The sequence below is a fragment of the Pistacia vera genome, unplaced genomic scaffold (assembly GCF_008641045.1).
Source record: "Pistacia vera cultivar Batoury unplaced genomic scaffold, PisVer_v2 Contig1002, whole genome shotgun sequence".
Lineage (NCBI taxonomy): Eukaryota > Viridiplantae > Streptophyta > Magnoliopsida > Sapindales > Anacardiaceae > Pistacia > Pistacia vera.
Window position 1 is genome coordinate 400898 of NW_022195031.1, and position 25946 is coordinate 426843.

General features: G+C 34.2%; 4 protein-coding genes and 1 pseudogene across 4 annotated transcripts; all 5 read right to left on the minus strand.

Annotated features, from left to right (window-relative positions):
• Nucleotides 1-681: 681 nt before the first annotated feature.
• On the minus strand, nucleotides 682-1918 carry LOC116134010 (annotated as a pseudogene).
• A 1396-nt stretch (nucleotides 1919-3314) lies between these two features.
• On the minus strand, nucleotides 3315-7809 carry LOC116137752 (protein SAR DEFICIENT 1). The gene is made up of 7 exons (XM_031423476.1): nucleotides 7604-7809; nucleotides 7398-7473; nucleotides 6503-7052; nucleotides 4808-4968; nucleotides 4513-4707; nucleotides 4311-4407; nucleotides 3315-4219 (listed from the first exon to the last, which is right to left on the minus strand). Exons 1-7 carry the CDS (start codon nucleotides 7690-7692, stop codon nucleotides 3984-3986), a joined length of 1404 nt encoding a protein of 467 aa, XP_031279336.1. The 5' UTR covers nucleotides 7693-7809; the 3' UTR covers nucleotides 3315-3983.
• A 2508-nt stretch (nucleotides 7810-10317) lies between these two features.
• On the minus strand, nucleotides 10318-13759 carry LOC116136913 (glycosyltransferase BC10-like). The gene is made up of 2 exons (XM_031422620.1): nucleotides 12713-13759; nucleotides 10318-11000 (listed from the first exon to the last, which is right to left on the minus strand). The coding sequence occupies exons 1-2, from the start codon at nucleotides 13304-13306 to the stop codon at nucleotides 10356-10358; spliced, it is 1239 nt and encodes a 412-aa protein (XP_031278480.1). The 5' UTR covers nucleotides 13307-13759; the 3' UTR covers nucleotides 10318-10355.
• A 1621-nt stretch (nucleotides 13760-15380) lies between these two features.
• Nucleotides 15381-17232, minus strand: LOC116135418 (glycosyltransferase BC10-like). Its single transcript, XM_031421153.1, has 2 exons — nucleotides 16532-17232; nucleotides 15381-16043 (listed from the first exon to the last, which is right to left on the minus strand). The coding sequence occupies exons 1-2, from the start codon at nucleotides 17105-17107 to the stop codon at nucleotides 15381-15383; spliced, it is 1239 nt and encodes a 412-aa protein (XP_031277013.1). The 5' UTR covers nucleotides 17108-17232.
• Nucleotides 17233-19083: 1851 nt separating this feature from the next.
• Nucleotides 19084-22614, minus strand: LOC116136829 (AP-3 complex subunit delta). Its single transcript, XM_031422524.1, has one exon. It carries the CDS (start codon nucleotides 22430-22432, stop codon nucleotides 19496-19498), a length of 2937 nt encoding a protein of 978 aa, XP_031278384.1. The 5' UTR covers nucleotides 22433-22614; the 3' UTR covers nucleotides 19084-19495.
• Between the last annotated feature and the right edge of the window lie 3332 nt (nucleotides 22615-25946).

Sequence of the window (25946 nt, forward strand, 5' to 3'; positions counted from 1 at the left end):
CTTTGATCAATAAGAATGACATAGGATTTGAATCTCAAGAGCTTGATTCATTCGATTATTTCAGTACCAATTTAACAAGTTTGTTGATTCTAAATAATCTTTTATAAAAAATGAGAAAATTTTATCCTAAAACTAAGCTTTGACTCGCTGTAGTAACTGAAATTGATATGAAGATGATGCATACTCTTATATGAAGTGGTTGAAGAATTATTGGTAGTCTTGAAGAAGATAGGAGAGGCTCTGTGGAATTTGCCATCTCAAAAATATAGACAATAAAGGCTCCGTTGGTTTACAATTGGGTGTTTTTGAGAAAAGTTTTTTGAAAAAGTAAAAAAAAAGTTGAATTGGGCGGGTATTACGATGTAGGATTTATAAATTAATAAAATACCCCCATATTTGTTCTTTACAAACATCCCCTATAATAAAATCTTAAAAGTTAACAAAAAACACCCCAACCCAATGTCAAATACGGACAGCCGCCACTGCTGGAGGGGGGCCGGAGTTGCTGTAAACAAAAAACATTAAAAATATTTAGGGGTATTTAATTGAATTAACAAATTTAGGGGGTTTAAAAAATGTTGAATAAAGTTGAATAATATTGTGAGTTTTTGGGTATTTTACTGTTTAACTTTTTTGGGAATACTAAAAGTAGTATTCCCAATTGGCAACCAAACGGAGCCAAAGAAACCCTTGTAAGTATTTTCTAAGGATTATGTCATGATATAGGTGTATGGGAAGAATATATTGATAGTCTTGTAGGAGAAGATAAGAAAGCTTTGTTAGAATTTGCAAAGCTTCAGTATGCGCCACAAACCAACCATAATCATCTTCCTTACAATTTCATTCTCCTCGCTGCTACTAACACCATGCCATTTTAATTATTTGCTCTGCTCCACATGCTTGTATATTCAATGTGGAAAATATATTTCACTAGTCTCTACCACTTCAATATCAAGGGTTTTCCTTCTTCCGACCATCATTCTATAGCTGTAAACATTAGACTGTCGAGAAACTTCTCTAAAGTTCTTACTAAATAGTTCTAGAGCAATATACCCAATTGTCCCTCTAGCCTCCAACATCGATACATTACTCTCTTTTTTATGGCATAGCTTTGCAAGACCGAAATCAAAAATCTTGGGACAAAAAATTTCGTCAAAAAGAATGTTATAAAGTTCTATGTCAAAATGCAAAATCTTTGTGTTGCACCCACGATGTAAGTACTCTAATCCTCTGGCTATTCCTATTGCAATTTCATATATATTTTCCCATCCTAAATATTGATTAGCCTTCATAGTTTCCCTTTGTATACAAATTTTTCAAGTGATCCATTGGGCATGAATTCATAGATAAGAGCTCTCTTGTCACCCTCTAAACAAAACCCCAATAGTGTGACAATATTAACATGGGATGTTCTACTGATGCTTGGAACTTCTTTAATGAATTGTTGGCCATTCTCTTTGGTTGTATTTAGGAGCTTCACAGCTACAATATGTCCATCCGATAACTCACCTTTGTACACGCCACCATAACCTCCCTGGCCTAGTTTATCTTTGAATAAGTTGGTCATTTTCTTTACATCTGAAAAGTTGCACCGTTTGGGAACTTCAGGTCCATAATCTCGAATGAAGGCCTCAATATCTTGATTGTTCTTTGTTCGATTTCTTAAAATGGATTTTGATATATTTGATGAGATTTTCTTCTTGTGGTATAAGCACATAATGATAGAACAGATGATCATTCCGATTATTGCAGCACCAATGCCTGTCACAACATGTAATTAATCAATCTTTGTTCTTCTGTAAAGATTTTTTATATTTGAATAGAAAATGCAGTGAAACATTGTAGATATAAAACATAAAACATACCCACCATCTTCACCCTCCAGTTCAATTTAGCACCTGTACCATTCAAAGTAATGATCTGGTTAGAACTTAACATCTTTATAGTATTTCTTGTAGAACTTCAACTTGTATATAACTTGAGATTTTAGCATTGTGTAATAATCAGATACTAATACTCAACCAAACTCAAAAGCACAGTTTATTAGCAATTGTATATAACTTTGAGTCTCAGCCATTTTCCGTTCTCAAGAAGTTTAATCATATCCAGAGCTGTAAATAATACTGGGACTTCAATAACCTCCGTACATGTGCCTGTAAAATTCGAAAAGTATCCCAATTCGTCATCGATTGTGTAAAAGCCTATCCTCTCTTCACTTCCACTTGACAGCCATAATTATTTGAACCCGGCCGGCAGCAACTCATCGCTGCAATGTTAGAATAAACTGAGGTTCCGAACGTTTGGACTGTAATTGAAGAGAAATTGGTTGAAAGTAGTGTTGTCGAATCTTCCAGGAAAAACACTAACCGTATTAATCAGGTCATCTCTTGCCATTGTCAATTTGTCATTGTTCCATTAGTTGTATTGATGTCTAAAACCTGAAACTTTTGAGGTGGAGATTCTATTACAGGGTGTCAGTGCCTTGACATTTGAGCTCGAATTCTTGTCGACCACAGAGGGAACAGTGAAGGGCTGTCGTTTCCCCAGAAAGGACATGAAACATTCAATACTACATTCGACGACGCACATGAGAAAAAAATGTGGAAAAAATTTGATGGCGTTAATGGCGGAGGAACAATTTTTTTTTTTTACAATCAAGAAATTTCATGTACTTACTTTACAAGTTCGAGTTTGAAACTGTAGTCTCCACCGAACTTTGTCATATGGCTTTTGATCATGTAAGTGTCAATTAGTCGTCTCATATGACTTTTGATCGAGTAAATGTCCATGAAGGGACTTGTGTCTTAGGCTTTGTGGGAACAAACCACCTTTCTAAACATCCTACTAAACCGGTAAACCCACAAGAGTCTATTAGCAGAGAAACATTTTAAAGAAGAAATTTTTAACTTATTCAAATCAGTAACAGCCCCAAATATATAACAAAGATTTTATAATCGGCCAAAACTCAATTACCTTCCCTGTTATTTGATATATCATAGTCAGATGATAACTAACTATTCATGTTTCAATCAACCAATTCTAAAAGTTTACCAAAATTCATCAAGAACTACTCTGATCAAAATAAAAGAGTTAAAGACTAGGGCGGTTATTGATGAACTGTCGTTAATTTTTGGAGGTGTTTGATTAAAATGTGAATAGTTTACATCAAACTGATAATTTAGGAAAGAACAGGGAAGTGGCATTGGGGATTCATGGCATCTCCTAAATCAATTAAATATATTCTGGTCACAATCTAAAACAATATTATGTCCGAGTTTATTTGGGCTTCCATATAGTCCAATTAAGAAAGGGAAGAAGATAGCAAAGTCAATTAGCATGTTACAAATTTTAATTCAGCTCATTTAGGCCCAAAAACCGGCTCAGAAGATAGGGGCCCAAAAATTATCTTAAGCCCTGTCCTTTTAAGCCTATAATATGAGCCCGCCCAAAGGTAGATGTATATATATAATATAGCTAAGTGCTAGTTTACTATTGAAAATTGCAAATAATTAGAAATACTTCTAAGAACGCTGGCTAATTTCCTTTTCAGCAATTCATCTGCCTTTACATTTCATTCTTTATATACACAAACGTATTGCAATAAGCAGGAAAAGCTTAAAAAGATTGCAATTGGGGGGACTCGCCTTCAAGCAAATCACATTTTCATACCCCAATGCCAAAACACTTCTTCCTATATTATTGCACACTTCTTACTATATTATTGCCCTAAAAAGAAGTTGTCCCGAATTTGCAATCCAAGCCCATCAACATCTCTTTGCACACTTAGTGAATTTTAGGTCAAACAGGTCATTCATCCGTATGTACATCTGAAAAAAATTTGTTTCATCTATATTTATTTTCAATACTACTAACTATAACGTTAGTTAGATAGTTAAAAAAAGAAAATAAATATATACGGAACATCATTTTCATCGATCAACGTACAAATTATTGACCTGTTTCGACTAGATTTTTCGATACCATTAATTCCCATTGATGAAGGATCTCGAGGTAGGTGTTAAATCACCATCGGACGATGACTCAGAGATGGGAAATCCAATAGATGGATGTGTAGTTTGAATTTGCCAGTCATTACAGCCTGGATGTGAAATGCTCGTGAGGTACGCAAGGTCGAAAGCTCTGTCAGTTGAGTAAACATTTTGTTCCACAGATCTTAACATGGCCAGATTGTTATTGGGATATTGATCCACAAGTTCACCTGTGAATTTTCAAGAAATATGTTAAGAGGGAACAAAAATTTATGCATTCAATTGTAGTGAATCTGTTGGCAATAGAGAATTTATGAGTACCTTGCGTCAAAAGGGCTGTCTCATTCAAACCTCCTTCAACCACTTCTAGTGAATGCCACTTTATATATGCTTCTTTCACCAAATTCTCTATATAGCGCTGCAAAAACCAAAGAATAATTTTACAACGTTTTCTATAAAAACACTTTTGACAGTTGCATCCTGAGAATTGAAAAAACAATCTATATTTTAGTAGAAATCATACCCTAATAGAGGTCGACAGTTCGCGAGTAGGATATATTTGACCATTAATCACTGCCCTAACAACTTGACAAATCGGATTTAAGGTGATGGTGCAATTGTTTCCACGATAAATATGAAGTTTGTTGCCCATAACACATGTTGTTGCATGCTTATATGTCACTTCCCACATTTTCTCAGACATTCCAGGACCCAAAATCTGATAAAAATTATAGAAAGAAATTAATTAGTTCTAATAATAACACTTAAATTGAAGCAATAAGATAAAATTTTGACATTTTAATGAGTAAATTATTTACCGCTCTAAGCCCTCGTGGATCCACAATTGAAAATTTCAAGAAATCTTGAACTGACTTGATGCCTGCAGTAGAAAGCTTCTTATGAAAAGCTCCATCTTTCCCAATTTTCTCAAGACGCCACACTTCATCGTGCAACATTGGTGGATGATGCTTCTTGTACACTTCATATTGCAAAAATATATAAATAAAAATAAAATTAGGAAACTAAATTTGATGATTCAATAAATAAAATAAAAATAAATATTGACAATGATAATGTGTATTGTAATTCTCTAGTCAATGCGAGATTGTGACCAAATATTAAAAGTTATTAAATCCATTGACCAGAGACCAGAGAGAGCCGGCCGGATGTGAAAGAAATGAAGAGAATATCAAATCTAAAGAATAAGTCTCTTTACATCAGACGGTAAGAATCATCAAGCAGGGTTTGAACATGTGGCTCTAAAGTTGTAGCCTCATGCTGTGGACCATGTTTTTGGCCTTATTGAATGAACTTACAAATCTTTTTATCTTTTGTTTGACTGGAAAGTCAAAGTTTGATTAATGGGTTTTGAGCAGAGTTTGAAAGCGAAATTAAGGTTTAACCTATTCGATTAAACGTGGTATTACGGTCACCACACATCAAAAGCCATTAATGGACTCAATCATAAATCAATCCCTTTTAAATCTAAATTTGTAAGGTTATACTATTAATTTCACTTAAAGCTAATGATGGAATAATAGTCAAAATCTTTTATATAAAGCTATTAATTAAATATGCACAAAATAATTAACGAGACAAAAAATTTTAACTTAAATTGAGACACAATTCTTCAGCGTTTGATATTTTACAATCCAATAAAGAGTTTGGAGATAATTATTATGTTTGCTATCTAAGAACTCCTGTACTATTTGGATTGTATTTAATACACCATTGAAAATTTATGTAAAAAATTTAATCAAAATTTTAAGTTGAAAGATTCTATCCCTTAATATCACTTAATAACATCAATATGTTTGGTTTAGCTGTTTGAATAAATTTTAGAATTTTAAATATTTAATCTATATAAGTCTATGTGTGTTCGTCCAATTACAACATACACATAAAATACATATGTTATGTGTTTTATTGTAATTTACAGAAACATACAATGTCATCTCAGGGAAGATTTTTTTCTTACCAAACTAATGAACTCATAGTTAGAATCTTTATTTTAAATAAGAAAATTGTGATGTGTTTTTATAATAGTTTTGAAGCGAAAGTTGGGGTGGTTTTGTTAGATTTAGTGAAAGGGTTTGACTGAATGAATAGATCCCGCTTAAACTATGATTGAAAGAACTCAAACTAGACCAGCAGTTCTCACCAACCAGTATTAAACAAATGCAATTAACGAGTTTTAAGATTACAAATTGATAATATAAAATTATGTAAAAGGTCAAGATGCAAGTACACAAAAACATGTTCTAGTTTGGTAGGAATTTATGCCCCCAGTTCATTAATTTAATATATAATTAACCCATCATTGAGCTAAAGCAAACTCTTTCTTTTAACATAAGAAATATGCGTAATCTATACATAAACCCCAGCTAGAATGACAAAGTAATCTGATAATGAATGATTATCCTAATTTATCTTCCAATTAATTATGCAAGTATGAGATTCTATTCCAAGTTAACTGCAAATAATAATTAAAAAAGGAAATAGTAAAAACTCACATTCTCCACGGTGATCTTTCACAACAAAAGCTTCAGTAATGGCTTCGCGGATTCTGATTCCCTGAGAATTTCCTGCTACAACTTTAACACCAATTCTGAATTTGCGGCTCCGAATCCAGCTCGAGTTGTCTGTGAATTCAATATCTCCGATTGGTGCAAACCCGTCTCTCATGGTGATATTACTCACTTCTCCGGTGAGCAAAGGCCGCTTGCCGGTTCTCTCCTTCACTATCTTACTTTCAAAGTCTTCACTGGTCCAGCTATCGCCCTCCCCTGTGGCGAAGTCTCCGTCAAGAACAACGATATCTATTTTGATTGGCTGAGGGAGACTGGTCGGAACCATGTGGCCGCCTCTGGTGTCGACGAGGACGACCTGCAGTGGGTTGTTGTCGACGGCTGTGATCTTGCTGCCGGTGAATATTGGGAGAGATAGCTTCTTGCTGAAGATTAGTTTCAGGCTTGAAGGTTCAAGAGCTTGAATACGCAGGGATGGAGACCGAGTTAAAGAACGGAAACTTTGCCTTACACCTCGCTCTACTTCTTCATTCACCTGATAATTATCATTGACGTGAAGATAATTAATCATTAGAATAAATCAAATTGATTATATCTTAGTGTTCTTTTCTTATGTATTAATTATTATCACGTGTTTCCATAGGGTTTTGCTGAGATTTTACCAGTCAAAGAGCTTTCAATTTGCTGATGATGAAATGAATTATTACAAACTTAAAAGATTAATAGACAGCTCTATGGATACATAAAATAACAATTGTATGTATTATCATACAAATATATACATAAAATCATGAATATTTAAGTGTAACTTGTTCAAGTAGTTGCATATATTTAAGTTTAAGAATCAAACAGTTTCATGAGCATGAATAAATTAACATACCACTCGTCTAAGCATCGGCTCTATAGCCGAAAAGAGGTTCTGTATCGAATTCACCATAACCACTTCTCCAATCACACTGTCCACAGAAAAAAGAAATCATTTCATCAGTTAAATCTCAACTAAAACAAGTTTCATGACAAAAACTTAATGAAATCAGAACAAGAAAGGTAAAAGAAAGAGTTTCATGTAAGTTTTTGAACACATACGAAGCAAAAGTTGGTCTAGTTCTGGGTTTTTTCTCGGGTGGTTGATCCGAGTCGGCCCCAGATTCGTTAAAAAACCGTTTAGCCGCCATTTTTGCGAAATTATTGGTAAAGAATCAGCCCGAAAAATCTACCAGGTAACTGAAGATCAAAGAGAGAGAGAACTGTTGGGAAGTTGCAATTAGGGTTAGGGATAGAATGGGTTGATTTATATGAAAACGAAGACTATAAAGACAGACAAAATATTGAAAATTTATCAGTAAAATAATATAAAGAGAAGGTTCATGGAATGATAAGAGAAGGGTCTGAGCAACTCACTCCGTAGTGACCTATGCATATGATGCATCGACTTTGACGTCAACACTACAACAAAAGTCAACCATCATGAATTGATGATCTTTGATCTGGGTGATTGGCAGTGAAATGTATGCAAATCAGACGGTTGAGAATCATGGTGTTCCGTGATGAGATTACTCTAAATGGAAAAGGTTGGACCGATGTACCGTGTTTAATTTGGTCTAATGCTTTATTTCCGGGAAAGATCGTTTGGGCGCAAAAGAAATTTTGGGTCCCATACTTTGAATTAATTTGAAGAAATCCCATCATTTATAAAATTATCATAAACACCCCTACTTTTACATTGTTTGCAAAATTCTGTTTCCAATTTCCATTCCATTAACCTTTTCTTAAAATGGGTTTTGCCGTGATTAGTGTAAATTGCTTTGGAAGGTCTATATTATGTCCCTTAAAGGCTTAAACGTATAAATAAGTGCATTAACGATTTTTGTCCTTAGTTGTTATTTAGTACTTTAAGAAATGGAATAAATTTATTTTGTAGTGTTTGAATTTAGAAATGGGAAAATGACAAGTGAAAAAGCTTTTATAATAGTAGACATATCATTATTGACTGACACTTCAGGGAAAAAAAAAAAAAAAAAAAAACTCTCAACAGACATCATAATTGCGTGAAAATAAAGAAAAACGTCATCATTTTAACCGCTTTACTAAAAAAGTGTTTGTCTGAGTTTATAAAAATTAGCTTATAAATAATAAGTAGTTTATAAGCATTTAAAATTTTAAGCATTTATGTATTTGATTAAAGTATTTATAAGTGACTAATAAGTAATTGACGTGTTTGGTAAAATATGACTTATAAGTAAATTTTATTATAAAATAACTAAAAAAGATACTACGTTAAATAGAAGTATACTATGAAAATTTTAAAATTAAATAAGGATAATGTGGTAATATATTTGGTCAAACTAGCTTATAAGCAGAGTGCTTGTAAGCCAAAAAAAAAAAGTACCTCTCTCAACTTATTTTTTTTTTTTGGTATATAAGCTCAAAAAAGTAAAATACAAACAGGGCAACTTAATTTTAGAGCTTATAAACTAGTTTGACCAACTTATAAGCTTAGACAAACACCCCTAAACATTATTCAGATTTTTACAGTTATATTATTACTGTTTGAAATTTGAATTATGAAGATATGACTTATGAGAAGTAACTATAAATTTTATGTATATATAAAACAAGTATTGAGATTTTTTTTTTTTTTTTTTTTTGATAATTGAGGTGTCCAAGTTAGTTTGCAAGTACCTCAATTAATCCCTAAAGTTTATCGAACATTTTAAATTAAAAAACTTAATAAAGGGAGCAAACCTCCTTGACCACTAAGTCAATTCCTTAAAATTACATTATTTATATACATAATGGTATTTTAATTTGGTTCCAATGTCAATAGTGTGAAATTGCAAGAGAGACCTTGTAACTTTGTGAAAATAGGCTAGAGTGTGAGAATATTTGTGATAATTTTACAAAAATACTTTACCTTTATGAATTATTTAAGAATTCAGGGGTATTTAATATTTACCTAACTCCCCTGTCACGTTGGAGTACCATTTACTTTATAAAAATAAAAAAATTAGTACCCATCTAACCGTCTCTCATTATAACCATCTTTTTAAACATAAAGTGTCCTAAACTTTACACTTTCATATTTTAATTTTTATTCAATTCAACAAATATAATGTTCCCTAATGTCTAATGACAAAAAAAAAAAATTCCCCATAAATATATTTTTTGAATTTGTCTATGAAAAAATGTAAAAAGATTGGGACTTTTGATAAAACATCCCCTTCTTCTGGGCTTGATTTGAACAAACAAAAAGTAGTAAGTGATGATAAATAGAAAGCCATCATGATTTTCTGGGTGATTACCAAATAGGCAAATAACACTTTCCGGGAAAGTATGGCAAGGTTTCCCGGCAGGTTACACCATGCTTACTCTGTTGTTTCATGCTACACGTTATTTTCAATCACTGCTTGACTCATCCACTATGAATCTACCTGCCCATTGGGGACTTTTTGTTTCAATTGATTAAATGAGACCTTTAATCAATTGAAAGGGTAGTTGTCAACAAAAGTTTTAGATCTCAAAGCATAAAATTATAAAACATGGAACAAAAAAAAAAACAAAAAATGAGACTATTCTAAAATACGCGTCAAATCGGTCATTATATTGAAAACAAAATGATTTAATTTCATGGTATTAAATCTTAAACTCGACATAACATTAGATTGTGCTTGTATTCATGTCATTTTGTTATAGTACTAATGTCATAAACACAACCAAGTCATATAATAATGGAATAAAAAACTATTTGTCAATTGAAATATGTCTTTGAAAAAATATCTTTTGCACACAAAGCAAACCCTCAGAGGAAAAAATAATTATATACACATATCAATACAAATCAATTGAATTTCATAACCTTAGGAGCAAACTTCAACAATCTATCCAAAGTATTTGGCATGAACTTCCTTGCAAACAAGAAGCAAATCTTAGTCTTCTTGCCATTATAATCACATAATTTCCTTGAATCCCTCAGCCTATTCAAAAGCTCAATTGTCACATCTTGTCTTTGAAACTTAACTGGATGAGGTCCACCCTTGGACCAATCGACCCATGTCACAGTCCTATTGGAGTTCTTCTTCCAAAACTTCATGCTCACAATTGTCGGCAAATAATGTTCATCAACATAGCAAATGGGCTTGCAAAATTTTCTAAAGAGGGGGAAGTATGTTGTATCAGAGACTATCTCAACGGCGAGGGCCCGGTCCATTTCAAACCATTGGGAGCCCTTTCGCCATTGCTTGAGCTTGATTATTGGGCTCATTGGAGTGTGGTAGCGGCCTCGGCCCACCGGCCCGGGTAAATCATAAGATTGAATATAAGTTTTTTCGGAGTTTATGAGATAATTGTAAATTGTGGAGAAATTGAATAAGGGAATACATGATTCTGAGAGAAGAACAAAACGTTCGTTGGAGATGTCAAGCAAGGCATTCGCTAGCAAGAGACGCTCAGCTTCAAGCATGCTAAATTGTCCCCACTCCACTTCCTAAATTTGTGAAAGAAAAAATGTTAGCATTGAGACTACAAATTTACAGGAAGGTTCTAATATTCTACCAGAGTCACCAATATTAAAAATCCTTTGTCAACATTCGTTAAAATCAACAAGAATTAAAACTTAATAACATGTTTATAAAGAAAGTTCTTGTCTACAAACAACCGTTGGGTGGGTAAATGGTTCGATAGAGACTCTTGAGATGACCATTAGAACTCTTACTCATCTGGTAGTTTTAAGATTACACATAAGTTGGCTCAGACATCCTGATCACTTAAAAAAAAAAAGTCTCTTGTCTATGTATTTGATTATATGAATTTTATTAGATGGGTGATAGATTCATCTATACCTATTATAAACTTTAATGAAAGTTAGATAAACTAAATCATGGATTGCCATTTGCATATATTAAACAAATTAAATGACACATGCCGTTGCTATTTGGTAAAGGTTGTGCCTAGGCATTAGCAAAGAAAATAAATGTGTATTAAAAAACCAACAACAATCAGACAGTTCTTGAACTGTCTGATTGTGATTAGTTCAAATATTTTTTTATTGGTACGTCTCTTCGTGTTTCACATCTTCTTTACTATTACAATTTTTTTAAAATAGCACATTTCTTTTACAGCTAATTGTTGATCAATGATTAATTCGTACAAAAAAAAAAAAAAAACCCATTATTTGTCACAACGTTATTGGCAAACATTAAAATAGGTAATCTTTTACGTCAAATGCTTCCTTGGTTCAATTAACAAAACTTAACTAAATCTTGGTTGCCAACAGGGTTTCTACACGTATATTTGTCGGCAGCAAAATATTCGGCAGGCTTCGGAGAGATACAAGTTTGGAGACGTGCAACAGATGAAACCAAACACAATCTTTTTCATATTTTTTTTTCAATAATTTTCTGGGGGGTTAAGCAAAAGTTAAACAAGAATATGGAAGGTAAAATCGTTCTAATAAGTTTTTTTATTTTAAATGGTTTTAAGTATGTCATGTCCCTCTCCTAGTCTAGTTGTAATTAAAAATTATATTTAGTTGTAAAAAGTAAATTATTTATTTTACTTTTAATAAATAAAAAATACAGAATAAAGCCTTAATAAAATATTTTTTGTAAGAGAACATCCTAAATTCGTTCCTATGGGTTTTGTTATTGTTTAGTCTGAATATTAAAATAAATAAATTTTCAAAAAAAAAATAATAATAATAAGATGAAAATGAAAACTGACTCAAGGTGAAAACAGAGGATTGTTATTTCTAATTAACCCTAATTTTTTCTATCTTTTTAAACTGTTAAATTTTGATTAATTGAAATTCAACCTAATTAATTAACCCTAATTTTTGTTTCCTATCTTAAAATTTAAGTTAAACTCATCTTAATTAACCCTGATTTTAAGGAGAGACAATCCAAAACTTCTAACTTCTTAATACTTAAAAGATTTTGCCACTTCAACTAATACCTACTATCACTCAATTCTATATTATCTAAACAATATTTCAAAGGCAACAATGATACTATTATATATGCAATGAAAATAATCTGAAATTACAAATATTAACCAACGTACGGCTAGCAAATGGGAGATAGAAAAGACATAGTAAAACAATCAAAAACCACAGAAATCCCTTGTTTTTATTTACTTAAAATTTGTCATGAATCGATAAAAATTATGAAAAAAGATTAATTAACAAGATTATGTACTAACCTTGCTTGGGATTCTTCGGCCATGGAAAACTGACGTTTCAGGAACAGTTCCATTGAAGGAAGGACTTGAATGAACGTAAATGGAGTAAAGCCCTTCATGTCCTTTAAAGAACATCTCCCAAAGAGGAGCAAAAGTCACCTCACCTCTCGTCAAGAACAAGAATGCAACTTTTGGGACACGCTTGAATGGAAATTCTTGAATGCGAGAAACCATTGAAGCTCTCCATAACAACTCATCTTCTCCCATATCATGCATGGCATCAGCTGCAGGTTTCAAGTAGTCTTCCAATCCGATTCGAGTCGGAGCCGGAGTTTTTGTTTGAATATTATTTGATGTATTAACTTGGGAAGATGAACAAGACGGTGGTGGAGAAGGGATTGTGATTAGATTTGGAGGGGAAAGTGGGATGTCGGTGAGTTGATTGAGCTGAAAACTGAAGGAAATGTCTTTGAGGTGAAAACTGAGGGTGATTCCGAAGGCTAAACCGCAGGCAAACAGAAGAAAAGAGAAAAAGAAATTGGGTAAATGCATTTGGGAATTGAAAAACATGGGGATTGACCATGGTAGGAGGTGATGTTTCTGATCATTCTTCATTGTTGAAGAAAGAAAAGACGAAGAGTTTTCTGGTTTTCTGAATGAAGAAGTTTTTTGGGTTTAAATCAGAGGAACAGCTTCAAGTTGTTTCCTAAACTTGAAGTCATCAATCTGAGCACTCCACCGTTATGTATTACTCTCTCTATATATAAACTTCACAGAATTTTGGAGTAATGAAAAAATATAATAAAATAATTGGATAATTAAAATGAAGAATAAACAAATATATACCCTATTAATTCTCTCAAAAACACATACACAGTTCTAATGGAACTCAAAATTGATCTTTTAATTAAAAACGAAGACGGAAATATAGACAAAACTTTAATACTTAAGAAGAGTAGTAGAGGTGGGATGAGGCTCAAAATACGCCGGAGATGAATAAACCTACTGGGAGACTTTATTTGGGAAAGCGTACACCTGAGGTCAAAACAGAGAAGTACAGTAAAACTTTCAGGAGTCAAGCCACTAATTTAGCCAGAGGAAGAGATTTTTTTTTTTTTTTTTAATTTCTTTTTTAGCTGGTTGAAGTGATACCTCTAATTGCTATAAATTGTCAATAAATGTGTTTCACGCCAAAGTTAAAGAAGCATGGAATACAGCACCACACTAGCTTAGTGATAATAAGATGCTAAAAATATTTAATTTATTTCAAATTTCAAACAACCTTATCCCTTTTTTTTAATGAGATAAAAGAATTTTTAATATTTTAATTAGTTGATATACTAAAATAACATATATAATTGAATAGTTTTTTTTTTTTTTTAATTATAACATGAAACGTTACACTTAATGTTATAAATCACATTTATGTTATTAATTACTAAATCCACCAAATTCAGTTTCTGTGAAACTTAAATGGTGCGGGTTACAATATTAATCCCATTGATATTTGAAAAAACACGAAGAATTAAAGAAGTTTTCAACTGTTTAAAGGATGTGCTAATCCTAAAATGTCTATGGGTTTAATCAGGAATGGTCATAGGTGAGGCTGATTTGGATTAGGATCACTCTATTAAAAATCTCTGGAAAACGTTCTCCTCAATTAATGTAGGTGGCTAATTTCCAAGTCCCCACGGCGCCTTTAATCAATTTGAAAAAGAAAACGACACCTACCCACCCAAGGTTTGGTGAATCTGTTCCCACCCATAGTTTTATAAATTCCAAATCCCACCCTTAAATTAACACTACTAATATTTTTTGGGTTTTGACCAGTATATAAGTGTTGTTACCATACTACCCTTAACAAATAAATTAATAAATTACTTTTTAACCCCAAATTAATAGAATTAGAGAAAATCATCTTACTTTCAAATATTTTTAATAACCCCCTCTTCTTCAATTTTTATTAAAAACCAAAACCTAAGAGAGGTGGATATGACCGACGGGCTAACAAGTTCGGTTGTAGGGGTTTTGGAGAGCAATGTCAGAGAAGTGATGGGTGTGACGAAGGTATTCTGATACAAGATTGACGAAAAAGCTTGAGAAGTCACTGACCAAAAGGTGACGGTGGCCAACGATTGACAGAGTAACGGTGAGGTGTCATGGGTTTGTCTAAGGGTTGAGAAAAGATAGTGGTATCGGGGAAGGCCACGACGTTGGTATAGCCAAAAGCCAAAAATGGCTATTAGCGTGATGACCTGGTTGTGAAACCTAGGGCTAGCAAGACTGGTAAACACTTGAAATGATAAGTTGATGATTTCTGCCATTTGGTGAAACCGATTGGAATCATCTCCACGCGGATGACATGATACTTTGTCGATTTTGAGATGGAAAGGTTGTTTTAGAATATTTTTATTTTTATTTCATATTTAATGCTGTGGAGTTGACCCTTATTTCCCCTTAATTGAAGGTAAGAATCTAGAATTTATAGAACTAGTGGTGGAAACTTCCCATCTTGCCAAACCTTGGGTGGGAACAGGTCCTTTCCTCATTTGAAAATGAAGTCATTTGAGACCCCAAGTATACGATTAGATTAATTATCACATTTTAATTATTTGAACCTAATTATCTGATGAGAAACAAATGCAAAACACAGAATAAATCACAATTGAATTCATGAATGAATAAACTATTACATTGATGTTAAAGATTGATTGAAATAGAACAAAATTGGCAACATTTGTAACAAAGGTTGCAAAGTATTTGGCAAAAATTTCCTAGCAAACATAAAACATACCGAAGCATTGATGCCATTGTAAGTACAAGAATGGCTACCGAACCTTATTCGATTCAAAAATTCATCGGAAATGTCTTGCCTCCTGAATTTTCCAGGATGAGGACCTCTCTTTGACCAATCGACCCAAGTAATACTTCTATTTAAATTTTCCTCAGGTTTCAAAATATTAACTAGTGTAGGAATGTAATGTTCATCCATGTAACATGGCGCGGTGCAATGCTCTCGAAAAACAGGGTAATATGTATTATCTGAGACGATTTCATTGGCGAGTTTTCGATTGAGCTCGAACCATTGGGAGCCTTTGCGCCATTGAGAAATGGAGATGGTGGGAAACATACGAGGATTGTATCGGCCACGGCTCTCTTTGCTTGGAGTAACATCGGAGTCGATGTAGCTTTCATTAGTGTTAATGAGGTAGTTGTATGTCGTCTTGAAGTTGAATAAAGGAATGCAAGTTTCTGATAGTAACACAAATCTTTGATTGGTGAAATCAAGAAGTGCATTAGCTAAAAGACGCCTTGTAGCATCCATCATTGTCGCTTTTCCCCATTCCACTGGCTGCAATAACTCAAAGAATAGAAAATTCACATATATTTCATGTCACTGTCCAATCGGAACCCATTTGATCATCCATGGTGTAGATCCAATTTTATTAGAGGATTGATGTGACAGTAAGAGATTTGAACATAAGACATTTAATCTTTATAATTAATCGTTTGATCCAATTGGTTATCCTTTCCAATTCTATAGATTGTGGGTAACCCTAATTTTATTCTCTCAAGTGTCTCATATGAAAAATCTTTGATTAAAAAGTGCAAATTTAGATGTATATTTTCTTTATTGTTTTTTAAAATATTTAGAGAGTTTTAACGTAGAAACTTTTAGCTCCCAACAAGCGTTAGTTACCATAACAAATATTTTGTGTAAGGCACAAAATATTTGTAGGATCATGGTATGTATCATTTTCTCTATTTGTATACTTACTTATATGATAAAAAATAATAATAATAATAAAATTAAAAAAAAAAAAATTAGGAGGAACTCACCTTACTAGGAATTCTTCTTCCATAAAAAACAGAATTTGTAGGCACTGAATCATTATATGATGGATGAGGGTGAACATAAATGGAATAAAGGCCTTCACTTCCCTCAAAGAACTTCTCCCACAAGAGAGCCAAAGGTAAAGGCCCTTTTGTCAAGAACATGAAAGCAATTTTCGGGACATGGTGATGAGGAAATCCTTCAATTTTCGGCACAAACGATGCTCTCCAAAACAACTCATCATCATCCATATTGTGCATGATTAATGACTTATCACTCGATTCCAAATTATTACAACGAGGTAATGAAGGAGCCCGCGATGATGATTCCGGTAGTGTTGATAGTGATAGCGACGACAATTCTTCTCGCAATCTTGTTAGTGAAGAGGATGGCGAGGACAGCGATAGAGAGAGTAAATTAGACTGTAAATTGAAGGAGAAGGTTTGGAAAAATACACAGAGCGTGATTCCGAGGGACAAACCAGTAACAAAGAGCACAAAATGAGATAAATAGCTTAATTGCCTGTGAAATTTCAGAAGCTTGACAAATGAAATTGGAGAATGTTGATGTTCATTGCCCATTTTTAGATTCTACTTGATCTCACAGAGAGAAGGGAATTAAGAGATGTCCTGAATGTGCAGGGTGAAGACTCTAGCTAGCTATTAGATCAATGCTGGGTAGAACAAGTTGGAAGAAATATTGAAGCGAAAGTTAAGATTGCATGCATGTGTTTTGGTCTAAATCGACATTGGATATTGAAAAAGTTGTATGTTTTACTCAAATACTTGAATAAAATAAACCATCTATACATCCATTGCAGCACAAGAAATTGAATGCGAAATAAGAAGATGGACTTTTTTTCACCCAAATAAATATTTGGCTTAATGACACTTTTCTACCCACAAACTTTTAAAACATCATTTTAGATACAAAAATTTAAATTCTTTTTTCCATTCCGGCATCATTGCAACCTCACACCACCACCATTCTCTTTCCCGATTATCACTCACCAAAACCTCTCAAACCCTACTTCCGCCAACCCTGTCAATCGTCGTCAACAATCGAGTGATTAAGGTTTGTGTAACCGCCCCTCTGAAGTCAAATTCTGATTGATCCATACCACCAAAATCCAACATTGCATCACCAAAAGACTCATCGGCCTCCCCTTTTTAAAATCTCCAATAGCCTAGGCCGAGTTTGCTCTCAATTCGTCGAAGTATAAATTTGGATAGTTTAGTGGTATTTTAAAAGTCTGTGGATGAAAAAGTGTCGTTAAGCCATTATTTGGGTGGAAAAAAGTCATTGACTATAAGAAGATGGTTCAGGCAACTTATAATATATGCTTAGACTTTTTTAAACTTTAATTTAAAAAATAATGTTTTAAAATCTTGTGATCAGTGTGAAGTGTTGTGTTAATTAAGTTTGATTAAACAATAATGAAAGTCAGAAGAGACAATTAAACATTTGGATTCTCAATGCACACATTACGGGTCTTTGTACATTGTTTTAGTTTTCTTGATTAGGATGAAAATTAGTGAATCACCTTTTTTTGTATCGCATGAAAGCGCAAGTGCTTCAACATGATTGGTGAATTACACACTGAAGAAAAGGCACAAACCAAAGCCTAATCAGGAGGTTGAAGAAGAGTCAAAGTCCTAATCTAAATTATTCATGAAAACATGAATATCATATAAATATTTCAACTTATTGGGTTTGGTTGGCCGAGAAATATTTAAACTTATTGGGTTTGGCTAATACATCCTGGTGGGTTGGGAGTGGAAGCACATCAAAAGCCAACCAATTAAGAAGCTGACAAGTGACAAGTACCTTACTTTATCTCTTGAATAAAAATGATTGTTTGAAGGATCATGGTAGGGTTTTAAATACTTTGAGCCCGCCCGGTTTAAAACCCGGTTGTTCAGATTTGGTTGAAATGATAAGGATCTTTTAAAATTTTACTTATGCAAGTGGCTGGATTACTTTTCTAGGAGGTTAACTTTCGAAGGGCTTTCCAAAATTTACTTCAGAGAAGGTGTTTTGTAGTTTTAAAGGGGTAATCTATAATTTGCTAGAGGTTATCAGAAATTTTTAAAATTTCATATGATATACCCTGGGCTTGATTTTTCAGGCGCGGGCCTGGTATAATTTATGCCCAGACCAGTTACCCCGGGCCGAACTGTGTATTTTTTACATCCCTATATCTTGGTCCAATTTAGGCCCATATCAGATTAAGCTTCAGGGAATTGGACTCATCGTCAAATAGCTTCAAATTCTTTCCAACACAGGGGCATAAAGAATGAATGCCTCCCAGTTCATTGTTGGGTTGGCTAGGCAGAGGCCGGGGAGGGAGACAAAGTTCAAGCTCTCAACCTGTACATATGGTCCACAACATGTACATCACAACAATTCTTACAACGATTGCATTAACTCATTAACATTAAATATAACATTATCAATACAAATGTCTGCTAAATTTATGATGCAACTCATTCAGGAGCTTCATTGAAAATTCTATTAATAGATCAAATATTGACAATAATGATGGTTTCCTCATGGAAAAGGTCACTTGTCCAACATGAACATAGAAGCAATAGAGAAAAATAAGCTCTACCTCAACCAAAAACTCAGACTACTCATTGTTAGCTTCGTTATCAGTGTTAAAACATCATCAAAAGGGAAGGTATTACACAGAGACTATGGGATCATATCCATCTTAGAAGCAGTTTAGAAGGCAAATCATTTTCAATCATTGAAAATTTTTACTTCATAAATGAAAGTCACAAAGTATAAGATGTAAAACCAATTCCAGAGGTAAATCTTCAAGAAAATCACAACCCCCAACCAAAAAGAAAGAAAGACAAAAAAAATTGTATAAATCTACAGCAACACTAACCTTAGAACTCAATAGTGTTAGAATACAGGAAACAACATTGACCAAGTTCTCTGCAGCAGTAGCTGAAAATTTAGTGCTACAAAAGAAAATCAGGAACCACTGCTGTTTGTGTAACCACATTTAAGGGCTCATCAGCTTTTTGTCGAGCTTTATGCCTATGATGGCTATGATTACTCTTCTTCTTTTCTTTCTGAACATTATCTTCTTTTCCCTCAACATTCTTCTCTGAAACTTTGTGTCTTCTCTCTTTACCATGACTTCTGTGGTGTTTGCTTCTTCTTGAGCTAGTATTGCCCTGACCAGCCATCTCCTCACCACCAATATTCTCTGATTCTAGAGGAAGATCAATATTCTTCTCCTTCCCTTTTCTCCTGCTAGATGGCTTATCAGACTGGTTAGTTAGTGATGAAGCAGGTACAGCTTCATTACCTAAAAGAACATCCCGCACCGCACCAGACAGTAAATCACCCATCAGCTCAGGCTTCTTGGCTGCTATGGATATCTCATCTCCATCTAATTTTAGCACCACTGGCCTAGGCTTTGCATGGTTAGGCTTTTTCTTTGGGGCCAATGACTGCTCTGTGAACTTAACTAGATCATCAGCATCGTCATTGAGTTTATCCTGTGACATTGGGTCGTTTGCAGGAGGATAATCATTTGATACAGTCTCAGTCTTTTCTGAAGAAAGATAATATAAGCCATGCCGCTTACGGTGTTCTGCAAGCAGAGAAGTGGACTCGTTTGATGGTTCCGACTCATCTTTGCTCTGGATGTTAGATGGGGAAACACCAAGGATTTCCCCATATTGAGCACTGTCAAGAGAAAATGAACTTGACAAAGGTGATTGAACATCGCCACAGACCATTTCCAAGTCTGCAAGATCTTCATTAAGCATTAACCCCTCTGGTACAGGAACCCTTGCCTGAGCACTGGATGAGACTGGGCCAAGCTCCTTGGAAAAGGCATCATACATCAACTTCACTACACTAGAGGCTACAGTTTCTTCCCTTGCCAAAATCTCTTCTCCTTGGACTATTGGATTAAGTACTTCATGCTTTATCAAGTCAATTAAACCAAGTACATTCCCTGCTCTCTCTTGTATTTCTACATCATGGTTCACGGAGAGTGGCCCTAAGGCCAATTCAACTAGATTTAACAGGTTAACAATAGATTCTTGGGTGAAAATGTTCTTGGGTAGAGAAGCAGAAGTAGATGCCTGACCAATAGAAAAAGTTGCATCCCTTCCATTTTCTATAGAAAGATCTTCAAATGGTTGAGTTATATCCCTCGGATCAAACTCTTCATCCTCTTCATAATGGGCGGGAGATTCTAATGTTGCTAAACCTGAATTTTCAGGGAACTTCCTTACAGAGATTGTTCCTGCAATTCCTGATGACAGATTCTCAGGACACGAGGAGGAAGCACCATTTCCCCTGCTTATGAGATAAGAGTGTATACAAAAGATTAATACTTTAAAAGCAGACTGAACATACACTGCCCTTATAGAGGGCGGCAAGAGAGTAGTACGAGGTTGCAATAATGCCTCCATAAGCTCAAATGGATTCCTAGAGAACTCAACATACTCGCCCGACAGCCAAGCAGCAGCTGATAATATCCGATGTAAGAAAGGATTACCAAGTAATGCAGGATCAATCAGAAGATCTCGACTGACACTAACAAGCTCTGGTCTAACATCCTTGACCCTCATACCAATATCAATTAGCTGATTCTCGATTTCTTCACCCTTTTGGCAATGTGGGATTCTTGCCATTTCCCCAAGAAGTGATGCAAACCAATCAAAGTCAACAATTACCTCATATAAATTTCTAGAACAAGTAGATAAAATTGAACCAAGAATCTCATTACAAAATTCAGGATCAGATTTAAGTGCATAATTAACTAAAACCCTTGTTATTTCAATTACATTGTTCTCAGACACCATTGCCATCAGAAGACGCAAAGACTCAAGCTTTATATTAAAATCCCCGTCACTCAAGGACTTAACCACAAAATCCTTATTCTCCAACACTGCCCACAAGTGTTTTGGTGCAATAGTTGAAAGTGCTTGCAATCCAAGATACTTCAAATTTGGATCATCATCAACCAAAAACTCCCGAACCTTAGCAACTGCAAGCTTCACTGCGGATTCATACTCACTCAAACTACTCACCACAGTCCTAATACACTCAAACAGCAAAGACTTCGCGCCAGTCCTCCTCATATGCTCACATATTGGCTCAACAACCCTCTTCGCCAACCTAGGCTCTAACTGTGCCAACTTAGTAAATATCTTCAACACCTTAATCAACAACCAATTATTCTTCGAATCAACTAAAATCTTATAAAACTCCGGCGCCAATGGTAAATAAGATCTGGGGTCTTTCAAACTAAGCTCACAAAACACTCCAATAACAGCAGACACAATAAACGGATCCGAACTCTCTAAATTCTCAACTAAACGCTTAAAACAAACCCTAACCGCATCTGGGTATTTCTCAAAAACCCTCAAAACAACTGCCACAGCTTTCTTCTTAACAAAAGCTTTACTACTAGACAACAAAGTAAAAACTTCAGGAGTTAAATCTCTACAAAGATCAATATTCCCAATTCTCGCTAAACATTCAAGAGCTAAACTGACTTCATACTGATTATGACTATTCAGATCTTTACGTAATTGGTTGGTAATCAAGAGCATTACCGGGGTGTCTTCGTGGAACGATTGAGTGACGGCGTGGTAGCCAATTTTCTTGTGGAGGAATTGCGGGGACGACATGACTTCAATGGCGTGAAACGAAGCGAACGACATGTCGATGCCGTGGAGAGAGTTGAGATAGGAGAGTTTATGAAGAGCAGCGGATTTGGTGTGAAGGTCGGTTGATTTGATCTCGCGACGAATCTCTTCGAGGGCTTTGGCGATGAATACAGATTCTTTAACTTGGTGTTGGCGGAAGCCCTTGATTAAGTCATCGAGATTGCGCTGGAAAAGGGTGTCCATGATTGAAGTAGAAGCCATTTTAGAGAAGTGTCTTTGTTATGGATTGAAGGATTACATAGTAATGATGATGGTGATGAAGAGATTTGTCTGAATTTGAGGGAGAAATTTCAGTTTGTTTTGTTTTGTTTCGTTTCGTCTGTAAGCAAACGTATGTTTGTTTCGGAAAGGGTCGAAAACTCCGAGGGTGAGCTTGATGATTGATGACGATGAATTAAAGAATGAAATAAGATTATAATTTTATGAATTTAATTAAATGTGAATTAAGTGATGATGATATAGAATTATTCTTCAAAATGTAATTATTAATATATTTCACGAAGGTGGACCATTTTAATCAAAATAAATAAGGAGATTGTTTCCCTTGGCATCGACAAACAAAATAGAAGAGGCCCAACTTGATTAATTTAGGATCAACGATATTCAAATTGTAGAATGGCCAGGCCCAAGTTCATTGGAAAAGGACGTTAGAGATGGCTTTTTTTGGAAATGTGTACCAAACTACAAACAAGAGACCTATAAAATTAGCACCACAAGTTAACCACAAGGGGTTGATATGGCCGTTAAGGAGGTTTGTGTTCGAATTCTAGGACTACTTGTCACATTTGTGGCACATTACTTGTAGGGTGTTCTGAGGATTAATCGAGATACGCAAAAACTAGTCCAAACACTCCGGTCATTAAAAAAAAAATAAAAAAATAAGTATCAAAAGTGAGAGATGAAAAAAAGAACTTTGAAAAAGTGTTTAAATTTATCAAAAAGATAGAGAATTAGGATGAACGATCAACACCTCTTATCTAGTTCTTGAATCAAAATAATAATCAAATGAGGGATTAAACAGAGTGGATGAGGAATTTTTTAGAAAATGAAGATTGTGATTTGTGTGACTTAGACATCTTTGCTCTACCAATTTCCATGTATAATATAAGGATCAGAAACTTGTTTTCCCTTCCGAGCTTTTGCCATTTGATTTTGGGTTTGAAACCCAAGTGACACTGATTTTGGTTCGAAGGCCTATAGCCTCTTGGGCTGGGGCACTTATGCCCATAAAGTTAGCGTAGCACTTCCTTGCATTGGCAGCACTAGAGAACCGAGAGAAACAGTGAGAGGCTGAGACCATAAAATTTGACCATTTAATGGAGGTAATTTTGAACCAGTTTACATACCACTTTAATGGATAAACAGCCCTTGAAACACCCTATAGTCCCAAAGTGATTTGAGAAGTATAATATGGGGCTATAGGAGTTAAATGCTGTTGATGAGTAAAAATTAAATCGAAATCAAAATCAGTAGATGAAGATGTCGTTTTGTGAGTCTTATGGAATCTGACGCTAATATTTCCAAAACCAAGTAGTCTGGTTATCGACGGTAGTTCTTCCACTCTGTCTTGTCAACACCAAAGAGATTCTATCTCTTATATAAGTGGAAACAAATACAAGTCATAAATTATTGTTATTTGTTTAGTGGATATCAATTTGTTCGAACTAGTATAAAGGATGTGGGTCATCATTTTGTTCATACCATCAACACGTACTTTGATTTATTTCTTGACAAATATTGCCTGGTTCTTCCACTGATGAAGCCTATGACTTGAAATATTTCAATGGCGATTCAGATAACCAATACCAAATGCTTTTACAAAGCTCGACAACAAGAAGACTGTTTAAATTTATTTTAAGATAAAATTAATATGAACTGGTAATTGTAATATCCTTAATCTTGTTCTTTTAATAATGTATTTAATGGAAAGCAACATTTCAAAAAAGATGAGAAGATCTAATCATATCAGGGTTGAATGCCTTTTGTAAAGAACTAAAGTTAAATGGGATTGAAGTGGACAAATATCATGTTAAATTAAATCTCAAAAGCTACAAAAAAAAAATGAAAATCACTTCTTTGAATCTGGTTATTGTTCCTTTGATCGTGTAAAAAGACCATTTTTCAAGAAGGAAATTGGTTAATTTGAATTTGTTTTAATTAACTAGCTAGTCTTGTCGTTTTAGTCTCTGAATATATAAGCTTTTGACAGCATGCTCTGCACCTTATATAGGGAGGGCATGAAGGAGGCCAGTGCATGCTTGTGCAATTGCAAATTAAAGTTGCTTAAAGCATGCGCATAAATGCATGGATGCCCTTTTGAAGGAGGATTAATTTTTGGGCGGTCCTTCATTTTTATGCCATACCCAGAATTTTTTTTTTTTTTAATAACTGAGGTGTTCGAGTTAGTTTACGTGCATTATGAGTCCATGACTAATCTTCAAAGAGAGCTATCTCACAACAATCCACCATCATGACCCTCTAGATAAATCATGGACAAAGATATTACATTTACACAAACAAGAAATCGAACCTGAAACTGTGGGTTTTACACATTTGAAATCCCCTTTAGCTAGAATTTTTTATTGTCGAGTTTCACGTTGGATGATAATTAAGTAAGAGGGTTTTGAACCTTATAAAGCAAAAAGTCACTCCATTTAATAAATTATTTTTGGAAGTAGATGGATTCAGGTATTCAAAGGAGAAACTCTAATGCTTATAAGGAGGATAGTGGCTCGATCCAATATGTCAATCTTCTGGATCGGATGATAACTCTAACTAATAGGATAGTTTTTTAGTTACTTGGAATGATTCCATTGAATAAATTAATCTTTTAACTTTGATATCTCAATTTTTAGATAAATTTATGCAACATTGAAAGATATTTTATATGAGATTCTCAGTATCAATATAATGCTACTTCAATGTTCGACCAAAAAGAAAAGCACTTTCTTTTGTTTTATCCTTATATGGGATTGTGTAAATGAACAATCTACTGTAAATAGAAATCTTTGCTCTTAAAAAATGTTATAATAAAGAGGAACATGATTGGTGGTCCTTCTAAGAATACACTAAAGTAATAGTGAAATCCAATTCCTGAAGAAAGATGGATCAAAGTTTCCATAAAAAAGTGACTTTCTTTCTTCTTGGTAATGGTAATGGGTAGTGTGATCCTGGTTCTAATTGGACCTGCCAAAGTCTCAGCTTTATCTCATATATATTTGCAGGGCAGACTCGACTTAATGCTTCATTATTCACCTTCTTTTTTGAATCTTAATTTGGCATATTTGATGTGTCTATGTCAAAATTCCCCTCTTTAAAAGCATTCTTTGATTGAATATCTAGATATAAAGGGATATCTTAATCCAATTAAAGCAACCAATATCACATTTTCATGTTGTTTTAAAATCAATGATGCTTCCATTCAACATAATATTACACTACCATTATACGAAATCCAAAAGTAAACTTCATTTGTATTTGTTGGGGAACTTGGCTTGTTTAGTCAAGAGATTAGGGAAGTAACAATGGTGAAGAATACTCTTGGGGTTTTCTCTATATTCTATAATTAGTGAGTGAGTTGTGTAAATCTTCTGTAATTGTATTCTCTTCTTTAACAACGCCATGAGAGGTTAGAATGAAACTCAACGTGAACATAAAATTGGTGAACACTGGAATCACAATCATCTTGTATTCTTTATCATTATGATTGCGTGTA